At 43.4% G+C, this 11,236-nt stretch overlaps 2 protein-coding genes across 7 annotated transcripts in view; one reads left to right on the top strand and one right to left on the bottom strand.

Annotated features, from left to right (window-relative positions):
• The window catches only part of Zfp91 (ZFP91 zinc finger protein), a gene marked incomplete in the record, with an annotated part of 27,137 nt that extends 26,924 nt beyond the window's left edge, over positions 1-213 (bottom strand). For both annotated transcript variants that reach the window (XM_013506478.1, XM_013506479.1), the window contains 1 exon segment: positions 1-213. In XM_013506478.1, coding sequence (XP_013361932.1) covers positions 1-129 — 129 coding nt within the window.
• A 140-nt stretch (positions 214-353) lies between these two features.
• Lpxn (leupaxin) overlaps positions 354-11,236 on the top strand; it is a 40,661-nt gene continuing 29,778 nt past the window's right edge. Inside the window, exons 1-2 of one of the 5 annotated variants that reach the window (XM_013506480.1) lie at positions 354-1,014; positions 7,550-7,707. In XM_013506480.1, the coding sequence (XP_013361934.1) occupies positions 978-1,014; positions 7,550-7,707 (195 nt within the window). In that variant the 5' untranslated portion in view covers positions 354-977. Of the gene's footprint in view, positions 1,015-3,083; positions 3,267-7,549; positions 7,708-11,236 lie in introns of those variants that run through there. The other 4 variants (XM_005408039.2, XM_013506481.1, XM_005408040.2 and 1 more) reach the window with 4 other exon arrangements.

Raw genomic sequence — 11,236 nt, 5'->3', positions numbered from 1 at the left:
CGTCCCCGCGGGAGCCGCCGCCGCCGCCGAGGGCGGTTGCTGGGGCTCCTCCGGACCCGCCTTGGCCGCCTCTCCCCCTTCCTGGTCCTGCTGCTCCGGGGGGCTCGGCTCTTCCGTCTCCCCCGGCATCAGGGCTCGCCCGTCCCCCACCCCTCGTCCCGGGCGGCGGAGGCGGAGGCGGCGGCCGCCGCGGCGCTGTACCCCCCGCCCCCTCGCCTCCCGGAGCGTCCGGCTCACTCTCACCCGGAGCGCCTCTCCCCCCTCCCCTCCGCCCGCGCCGAGGGCGCCCCCCCGCCCCCTGCCACTCAAGGCCCGCGACCGCCGGCGGAGCGCGCGCGCGCCCGCCGCAGACACTCGGCGGGCCAATGGGAGAGGAGGAGCGGTCCCCTGGCCCCGCCTCTCACGGCCTCACACGCAGCGACGTGCTAGGGTCCTCCCCACCCCCTCCTTCGGCCAATCAGGAAACGGCTCCGAGGGAGCGCGCGAGGTTTCCTTCCCCGCGCACCCGTTCTCACCGTTAAACGGCTGCGTCTCGCGACAATCCCAAAGTGACCTTTTCCCCCTCCTCCGGAGTTAGACGCGCGCTAGGGGCAGTGGGAGGGGCAGGAGTGGCGAGGGAGGGGGTGGGAAGGAAACGCACCTCTTTCCCCGCCTTGTGCGCGCCCTGGGCCGGATGCGCGCGCACCTGCCTCCCTGAGGAGCCGCTATTACCATAGGGGCGCTTTCTACGCTTCCTTAGGCCGCAGAAGTAGCCTGAGTGTTCCTCAGCCTCCAACCCGACCCCACTTTCCTGTCTCTGGCCTTTATGTCCCCAGCGCCGCCAGGATATGCGGGGAGAAGGGGGAAAATTTTTGGAGCTGTCGCTTCTCCTTTAAGAAAAAAAGCTCCGTGGGCTGCCGGAGGAAAGTCTCTGAAAAAATGGCGGCGGAGGAACGGAGGCGGGGTTGTGGGGGCCGCGGAGGCCCGCCTTTTTGCGCATGCGCACCGGCAGCCCAGCCAAGAGCATCCTGGGAGGTGAAGTCTTATTTATTGACCAAAAGCTGGGGCGGAGAGGACGCTGGGGGCTTGCGGCCACTTTCTCCACGGGAAACGTAGTTCACCTCTGCCGTCGGGAGGGTGGAAAACACTTTCCAGGGAGGCGGTGTTTCCGGGTTAGGCCGCGACGCTGCGCACGTCGGTCACGAGCGTTGAGCCAATGACTGGCTTGGATGGCCTGGAGAAGGTCCTGCGATGTGTTTGTAGTTTTTACTTGGCGTCGTTGCAGCGTTCCCGGGGTGGCCACATCGTGGTCCTCGTTGACCTTGGTAGTGATGGGTGACACCCCCTCTGCCACCGAGCGGCTCGTTCTTCGCCTTGTCACCCTGTGTGGGGCCCTCTCCCCGGGGCCGGGAGCTCAGGACTGAGTCAGCTTCCGTGCGGTGCCCGGGGCCGAGCACTGTGCCCACCCCCGAGGGGCCGAGCTGACCCCGCTTTCCGCTGGGTGCCGGGCAGCGGCAGCCGGCTGCGGTCCCCGAGCCCTGGGCGGGCGGCGAAGGGTGTTAGCGTGACTGTGTGACCGCCAGCGAAAAGCCGAAAATCGCTCCGGTGCTCCCCGCCCCGACTCAGCTGCGGTTCACACGTTTCTGCAGCGCAGGAAGCGCGGTCTGGAGAGCAGCGTTGTTCCAATCACTTTTCTGCCCACCAGCGTGTGCAGCTAAGTCGTGTGGCTGATGTGTCAAAGGGAGTTTCCATCTGCTAGTCTCTTTCCACCGGGCCGTTCTCTGGGCCTTTCCCCTTCCTTTCTTTCCTCCCTTATAATCAGATGATGTGAAAATAATGGTCTCTACATCGACAGAACAGACCGTCTGGAATGAAAACCTCCAGAAGAAAGAGAATGGAAATAAGATCTGGAGGTCCAATTCTAAATTTCACATTAATCATTAAACTGTGAACAAGTGCTGAAGTAACATTTTTCTTCCCAATATTTTGACTCAATTACCACTTCAGATTAGGCAAATGTTTTATATTCTGTGCTGCGTTTTGCACTTTCATAGGGCTAATGTCATTTTTAGTTGCAAAAATTGGCACGGTATACAGGGGAATTTTCCCAAACTTTGCAATGAGCAAACTTTTGGAACAGCGCTGACATCCAATGGCTGCTTAAAGTAATGCAAAGGAGGAATCTCAAAAAAAAAAAAAAAAAAAAAAAAAGGCTTAGGAGACTTAATAGAATGGAAAAAGGAAAAACTCAAAGAAAAAGAAGCACCAATGCATCGTAAAGCCCACAGGCTTTCACAAGCAATTAAAGCATGGATTATAGTGGTAGCAAAGCTGCCTATTCTGTTATTTTAGCAAATTACTCCTTCAGCCTATTTCACCACTGCTAAAAACAGATAAAATATATTTTGTGGGCAGTTTTTTACATGCTGTCTGCTCATACAGGCTTTTTGTAAATGCTTTGTTTCATTTAAAATGAATAAACTTGCAGTGGTGAACTAGGTGAATTAACCTCAGTGTCAGTTTTTACAGAAACTGCTACAAGGCCGTGCTAACAGGCAAGGATTACCCTTAATTCATGTCAGCAGCTTAGCATCTAGACCCTTAATCTTTCCAGCTTTATTCTCCTTTAGACCACAGATGTTTTTATTTTGAGCCACTGAATAAACAAGCACCTAAGACTCTGAATGCAATACTGCTTCCACCCTGCTTTTAAGGGACGTACAGTATACACAGGAAAGCACGTAAACAAAATTTCTGAATCAGTAGGCAAAGATGCAAAATGAACTGGGTGCTGGTTAACCGCCGTGGGCCGGTTAGGGGCGTATGCTTCCGTGGGCCTCCACTTCACAGGAATAAGGAAGACAGAAGCTTAGTCTCAGTGGGATAACTACACTTTGAAAAAAAAAAAAATTACAGGTGAAAATCTGGCCTTCCTGTGAATTCCACATGAATTCTACAATGTGATAGGTGCTCACATTTTGTAAAATTAATTTTGAATCTTTAATTTTTAATTTTGAACGCTGACCAATGCAGTCCCACAACTTAAATCGTACAGCCTCGCCTGCCTTTCTACATCAGTCCCATCTTAAAGGCTGTAACATATCAAAAAAAAAAAAAAAAATTCAAGAGGAAGTGCTAAGCAAATACAGGAACCAAAAAAGGTTATCGAGGCTGCTTTACGCTGTCTCATTCAGTTCCTTCTGGCAGTCGCTTCACTGCGTTTTGAAGCAGTTCTTCACAACGTGTGGGACCAGAGCATCTTAGGTGCCGAGCGATGGAAGAGTTGGGTGAGTGAGGAGCTTTTTGAAGAAACAGAATGAAGACATGGCAACCGTCTCCATGTGTGGTGGGATGTACTGAGACTCAGACTGAGGGTAGTGCTGGAAGATTTTATTTTTACTTCTATCCTCAGCCCAGCCTTGAGTGAGGCATGAGGAACTATGACTGTTTGAAGGAACTGTGAGTTCACTATTTGCAGTGGGCAGAGAGCGTGGTGCTAACCATAGTATAAATTCTCCAACAGTTGCTTTTGAGTTGATCATGACTGAAATCGTTTCATTATGATCATTGGTATTTGCCCCCTTGTGGACTGCTGGAGATCATAGGATAACTACACACCTAGCCAGCTATGATTTGGGGAGAACTGTAAGAAAGAAAGGGGAAGAGAAAGGGTGTTAAGAGGAAGAGAAGTGGGATAGAAGTGCAAAAATAAAGGCTCTGCAGAGGTTGGAGGAAGGCCAGGGTGGTTTCATTTGTTCTATGGCCTGGGATTAAATCAAAGAGATCTAATACTAAACTTCAGTGATTATTTGCTGAACTTTTTATTCCAAATCCTGAAGGAGCAGGTTCCCATGGCCTGAAAATAAAACACCTCCTTCCATTTCGAGGAAATTTTGAAATGAATAGTGGGACGACTGGCCACATGACTCCAAACTTTGGAGTAGAGGTCACTCTTAGCGCTCATTCTGTAGATGTTGCCAATGTTTCTGTTGCTGGTATCCTAATCTTGAGTGACTTTTACCCAGTTTTCTAGCTGTGTTAATTCCTCAGTGTTCCAGGTTTGTGTATATTCTTAGATAAGTCAAGAATGCAAACAACAAAAATCACAAAAGCTATCTGCACTTTCTCGTTTTGATTTGAGAGCTGGAAAAATGGGAAAGAATAAGGCAAATCAGGAGGAAAGTGCAGTTGGTAATCAAGAGAAAGAGTTGGCGATTAATAAACACTGACCTATTTTGGAAGTAAAATCTACTTTTATAGTAGGGTAAATTCTATTTTGAACTTAGGGTGGAATCTGAATTCTTATCCTTAATGAGTTGCGGGAATTTGCATCTGAGTTTCACCAGAGTCTAACTCTTCTTTTTCATTTTAGGAATACTAAATTCCATGTGGATAATTAAAACTGATACTTATTCAATGATATAGTCTATAACTAGATAGTTTTTACATATGTTAATCATTTTACTATTTACAGCAATCCTCTAGGTATTATCCACTTTTTAACACGAAACAGCAACAAATGCAAAAATCATGTGTCCAGTGTTACTCTCAGGAGTAGCTCACATGAAACACAATTACACTACAAGATGTACTCTTTTATTAGAAGTATCTTGGTTCAGATGCTGTGGCCAATGGAATAACGCAGCTTTAAAAAGTTGAGTATTTTTACATTTTCTGAGCAGAGTGCATGTCGCAGAAATCGTGTCCAGAAATGCAGAAAGCACCCTGGAAGCTAACATTTGTGTAGATTATCCAGTTGGCTACATCTCCACAAGCTGTTAATGGCTACACTTTCCCTCTTCAAATTATTAGCCCAGTGACTATTGTTAGGTCTAGGAAGGATTTCTCATCTTCCTACAAAACAGAGTATGGCGGAGAGGTTGGCTTGGGTGAACAAGCTTTTCCTCTCCACAGAATTGCCTTGGAGGTTAATAGATTGAATCTACTCAAAAGGTTTTATCTGAATGTGCCCTACTGAGGATGAGAGATAAGAAACACCAGGAACAGGCTCCTGCTCTGCATGAAATCATTACAACCCATCAGCAGAGACCCCAAGAGAGCTCACTATGCTTCTTTCTTCTGAAGGGAGATTTGATTTTCATAGGCGCAGAATTAGAGGGGATACTAGTTTTCAGGGGAGTGCTACCCCTCTCCAGTAACCTCATCTGTCACACTGGGATTAGTCATCTTCAAATTATAGAATCTGGCAAAAGACGTAACCTCAGAGTGCTGATGATACAGTTCACTGAAACAGGAAGAGAAGGACTGGAGAACGCATGACCGGAGAAAGGAGAGTTTTTGGTGATGATGATTCCAAGGGTAACTTCCTATCTTCGTGGCATGATCTCCCCCTGCCACAATTTTTATTTAAATTGCTTTTTATTAGTCCAGGACGATGTGTGACTTCTAGTTGGAAAGAAACCTAGAAAATAGAGAAAGAATCTCTATTTTAAAGGGATACAGAGTAAAAATTTAAATTTTTTTTTTTTTTTGGTTTTTCTCCGGTACCAGGAACTGAACTCACGAACTTGCACTTGCCAGGCAGGTGCTGTGCCGCTGAGCTAAATCCCCAGCCCCTAGAATTCTGAATTTTAGAACTGAGTGTGGCTAATAACATTCTGGGACAAAAGTTTTACTTTCTTTTTCTTTTCCTCCTTAAAAAAACTTTATACAGTTTTAAAACGTAAAATATTAGAAAAAACATTTCAATGAAATCTGATACACTCCTCATTACTTTCAACCGATCAACTTTTGACTAATTTTATTTTATATATTTCTTTCATCCTTATACTGTTATAAAACAATTTCAGATAGTACATTATTTAATATGTAAATATTTTAGTATTAAACTATAACATGAATATATATTTATACAAATAATCATAATACCAGCATCGTACCCACAACAATCTTAGTAGAAATTCCTCAATATCATGAAATACCATTACCACACCTAAAAACTAACAAAATTACAGAATTTTCAAATATCATTATCACACCTAAAATAAATTAATTTTACTTAATATTATTGACTAGTCAATGTTCAATATTCTTGATCGTTTTGGTTTTTTAAAGTGTAACAATCTAAATAAGCCTCATACATTGAAATTAGTATTTCCATTAGTATTAGTCTTTTAAGTGTTTTAATCTATAGGCACTCTTTCTGTCTTTTACTCATTATAGTTTATTCAAGGGTAATTGGACTTGAACAATTTAGCTCAGATTGCTTAACTATAAAAGGTGCATAAAAATACTTTTGTGGTATAGATGAGGGAGAAAGTTCTACAGAAGATTTGATTTGTAAATATGACTAGATCTCATGCCATTAAGAAATATCCATCCCAGAGCTGGGGATTTAGCTCAGCGGCACAGTGCCTGCCTGGCAAGCGCAAGGTTGTGAGTTCAATTCCCGGTACCAGGAAAAAAAAAAAAAACAAGAAATATCTACCCTCCCAAAAGCTGAAATAAATGAAGTTCATTTTCCTTATCTGAGATTTCAGAGTGAAGCAGGTCCTTATACGTAATATAATCCAGTGTTTTGTAAACTTTTAAAAATCTGGAACCTGAGGTAAAAATCCAGTAAATATCTACTTCTGGGTCTTGATTCACAGTTGAAAATACTGTTCTAAATCAGAGAGTAGTCGTGCTCAAGGTGACCCGGAGAATTCATGTGAGAGTGGGGACTGCCGCTTCTAACTTTCAGTTGTTCTGGGCTTGGGATCAGATAGTCCAGATTTAAGTCCCAGTTCTGTTCTCAGGAGCCTATGCACATTTTTTTTTTTTTTTTTGGTCTCTTTCTTAATCTATAAATTCAGAGCAATAGTATCATTTGCCTGAAAATGTTAAGATAATTCAGTGAAATGTGTAAACTCCTCAGCATTGTGGTGGTATTATTAATTTTTAGTATTAATTTTATTACAACAGAAAAGTGCTCATATAATATTTGTAAAGTCCATGGACTTTTCCAAAGAAAACTATGAGAGAAAGAAGTACCAACTGTTTGGATCGTAACATTTTACTTTGTTTTGCAATATTTCTGTTCTCTAACTCCTTCTTCCCTCTCTACCCCCAAAGACTATTTACACATTGTTTTGAGAATTTTGTTATGTGCTTGGGATAATTCTTGAGATTTAGGACAAAGATATCAGGGTTAAGAACGTGTTATTTCTCTGGTGTAGTTTGAAAAAATGGTAATAAAACTGCTTCTATTTTTCTGATAGGAACTATATTTAGGATTTACTTTTTTTTGTAATTGGAGAGCTCTAATTGGAGATCTTTGAGTGAGCTGCAGGAAATGAGGGATGAAAATTAATAGCTGCAACATAGAAGTTAAAGTATAGAGTAAATATGTAACACTGAATACAACCGCAGGAAAAAAAGAAACAAAGAGCCATTAAACGCCTCTTAGTAGCACTGACCATATTCTCAAAGCAAAATAAGAAGGGGAAAAAAGTAGAGGAAGGGATTGAAAACAGTTTTAATCCAAGAGGAGCTGAATGGGGGCGCAGTGGGGATGATCAAGGCGAAAATGACTGAGGGGACTTACATTCTCTTGCTTCTTATAATACAGATGCGCTATTGGAGGAACTGGAACGCTCCACCCTCCAGGACAGTGATGAATATTCTAATCCAGCTTCTCCTCCCCTTCATCAGCATTCCAAAATGGATAGCAACCTTGGCAAGACTCCAAAGGTCCCGCTCCTTCAGAGTGACACAGGTCCCTCAACGGTAATTTTTTATTTATTGTAGTACATTCAGTAGAGATGTTTGCGCACATTTCTGTAAACTAAATAGTATCACACATAAAATGGTATGAAAAGAGAATCATATACCCGAGAGAGAGAGAAAAAATAACCTTTCAGTGTTAATTTAGAGTTGGTTCTTGAAAAGAAGAGGTGAATTGAAGAAATCATCATAGGAAAATAAGCCTCTGAGAATCACTTCTTTTTTCCTGATGAGGGTGGGGTAGCAGGCAGAGTACCGAGTGGTTCACTTGGTATATTCCGATAGGACTACCTGGGGGTCAGAGATGCCATGTTGCAGCTTGACTAGACTCAGCAAGCCCAGAGGTCACCAGGGAAGGACTAGCAGCAGGTTGGAAGAGTCTTCTTGGTTGATTTTTCAGGATCACCTCTTTCTAGAGCTTATTTTCTGCGGACTAGATGAAGAAATTCCATGGTTAGTACACTCAGGGATGACAAAGCTCTGAGGAATGGATTCAAACTAAATCAGAAGAGATGATGTATTTTAAAAAAAAAACAACCCCCAAATCCAAAGAATCAATTGATGGTTAAATTAAATGTGTGTGTTCTCTTCCTGTGGCTAAGTGGACAGCACCCGCCTTCATAACGACAAGGCTGCTTGTTATAGTGGAATTCGTGTGAGAGGCACCCAGGAGGCGCTCTTCACCTGTGGTGTTTTTGAACTCCATCCGATATTCTTATTTATCCTGGTTTACTGTATGGAGCAGCTACTAGCATAGACATGGAATCTGCGCTCTCGAGCAGGTTCCCTCTGTAACTGTTTTTTCCTGGACACCGCCCAGTTGTCTATGTACTAGCTGCTGTCTTTGCTCTATTAGATTACAGCCCCCGGCTCCTGACTGTTCTTTCCCCTGTCCCGCTGCAGCCTGTTCTCAGAGAGATCCACCACGATTCTCTAAAACCTAAGCCAGGCCGTGCCATTCTTCTACTAAAATCCTCACAATGCCTTCTTGTCTCTTGACTTTTGTGCATGACCATATGTTCTGGTTTATACTGCGAGGAATTTTCTGACACCCTCAGACTTCCTTCTACTACAAATCTACCATCTTTTTAAAAAGTTTTCTTAGTAGCATTTGCATCCACGTAAGCCAACATGGCCCAACGTACATTTGGTTCTTCCAGCTTCCTTCACGGTCTTCTCTAGCAGCGGATAAAAACAGTATGTGGTGAACAGCGTTTTTCTCTTATGATCGCTAACTGGAAAATGTGACTCACGACCATTTGTCTCTTTTCCTGATCTTGTTCAGGCAAAACCTAACCAGCGATACCCTTCCACAGATATCGTACAGAATGTTGGCTCCCAGCGCTTAGAGCCTCCTCCTATGGTCTTAGGCGGGACGGAAATGTGTGTGAGCTTCTGCTGCTGCTGGCCTCCTGGGTGCCCCACCCATGGCCTCCCATGACTCATGTGGTGCTGTGATGACCGGGGCCCTCCCTAGGGTCAGTCAGAAATACTGGAAAATGCGGCTTAATGTCATACAAATGACGCTTAGGAAATAGAGGCTCAACACTCCTGTCAGGACTGTAGTATCATCTGAACATTCCTGTTGAAGCAGTTTATTATTATTTGTGTGTGTAAAATTCTAAGTATCTGTTTTATTTTGTAATACTTCAGCCCGTACAATAAACTCCTTCAGGGGCTGTCTAAAACCAAAACCAAAACTTCACGGTTTACTTTCTCAAAGAGGCTGATGATAAATGTGTAACTCGTACAAAACATTCGTCAGTGTTTGCCACCCGCCACCGAAGCATGCAGAGATAGCCACGCCTCTGAAAACCAGACCGCACAAATGGGAAGCCGAAGAACTGGCGCTGACTCCACAAGTTAATGTTTCACTTTAAAAGAATGTGCTCGAGGAGGGTAGTTCCTCGCCCACAGCCGCTCCAGTGCGTTTCCCCCTCACTGTGCAGGGCTGCTTTCCCCGTTTATCGGCAACCGCCACTGCCGCTCTTCTAAATCCACTGCTTGTTTTCACGTCCAGGTTTCCATGGGCTCAGAAATACAGTGAATTGGTGATGATCGAGCTGATTCCCTTGGCAAGCCATCAAAGAATGGCAGTTTTATTTCCACAGCATCAGAGGTCTCAATTAGAAAATTCATTTCTAAAATAGTTCAAGCAAGGCTGGGCCTGGTAGCACATGCCTGTAATCCCAGCACCCGGGAGGCTGAGGCAAGAGGATCTTTGTGAGTTCGAAACCAGCCTGGGCTACAAAATGAGCTCAAGGCCAGCCTGAACGGCATAGCGAGACCCTATCTCAAAAAAAACAAAATAAATAAATAAATAAAATAGTTCAAGTTTTTTTTTAACTAATTCGAAGAATTCAATTATTTGTAAGTTCATTCTCCAGACCACAGATAAATAAATAAATAAGCTGATGTTGCCGGTGTCATTATAAACTTAGCTAAAAAGTGCAGCACTAAGGACAACTTTGCGTGTGTGTGGTGAGAGCACGAATACAAGTGCTGGTGAAGTGTGCAGTGCTTTTACCAGCTCAGAACCCTATAGAGCAGAAACGAATTGATTATGATGTGTACAAGACCCTCGGCTGCCTCTAAGCAAGTTGCAGTAATCTACAATCAGAATGGAAACGGAAATGTCGGAATTTATGTGTTACCAAATATGTACACAGAGGCTAATAAGTGACTGATACATAGACTTTTTGGGGACAGAAGCTAATATCTAGTAGAAAGCATGTCAGCATGATTGTATATATTTTCTCTTTGTGTAGCTGTCATTCTTGGATTTTTGAAACGCCTGAGCCTTTGCAAAACACCTCTGTAAAGCAACCCAAATTTAAGTTGTAATTATGTGCAAAATCAGCTGGAAATCTTCAATTAAATTAGTCAGTGATTATTGCATGAAAATACAGCTTTTGAAACTTTTAACAAGTTATAATTATGTGAAGTAAAACTTCTGAAAAGGAAGCAGCTCAAATTTTTCCCTACAAAGGCCAAGAGGGACAGAACAAATCAAATACCTCAGTTGAAAACTGTGCTTTGGTCACATCTTGACTCTGATGAATTTTGATCCCTCTTTTTAATTAGATTAATTTACAGAGGCTCCACCAGAATGAAATGAAATAGTGAAAGTCTATGATTTTTCAAAATCTGTATCTGGTGAAATGAAAAAAAATTGCAAATAGAGACGACTTGAAAGTTTTGGCTTATGGGAATGTGATTGAACAAAAGAGCTGTGAACAGAAGCAGACAGTGTGTGAAAATGTTTCCCTAAAATATTTACACAATTTAATATGAGAAAATGAATTTAGGAGCCTTTCCATTTAGTAGAATTTGCTTTGAACTCACAGACTCTTATCAGAGAGGGGATATTTTTCTCAACTAAAAACCTATGGGCTTTAGAGAAGCATAAATTAAAACTATTTACAAATTTGGATATAATAACCGTAGACTGGCTGGGAATATAGCTCAGTGGCATAAGCACCTGCCTGGCAAGCGCAAAGTCGTGAGTTTGATCCCCAGTACCACAAAAAAA

This window comes from Chinchilla lanigera, unplaced genomic scaffold (assembly GCF_000276665.1).
Source record: "Chinchilla lanigera isolate Chin_1 unplaced genomic scaffold, ChiLan1.0 scaffold00110, whole genome shotgun sequence".
In the NCBI taxonomy this organism is placed as follows: Eukaryota; Metazoa; Chordata; class Mammalia; order Rodentia; family Chinchillidae; genus Chinchilla; species Chinchilla lanigera.
The sequence above is the reverse complement of the archived record's forward strand: the minus strand, read 5'-3'. Positions and strand labels throughout refer to the sequence as shown.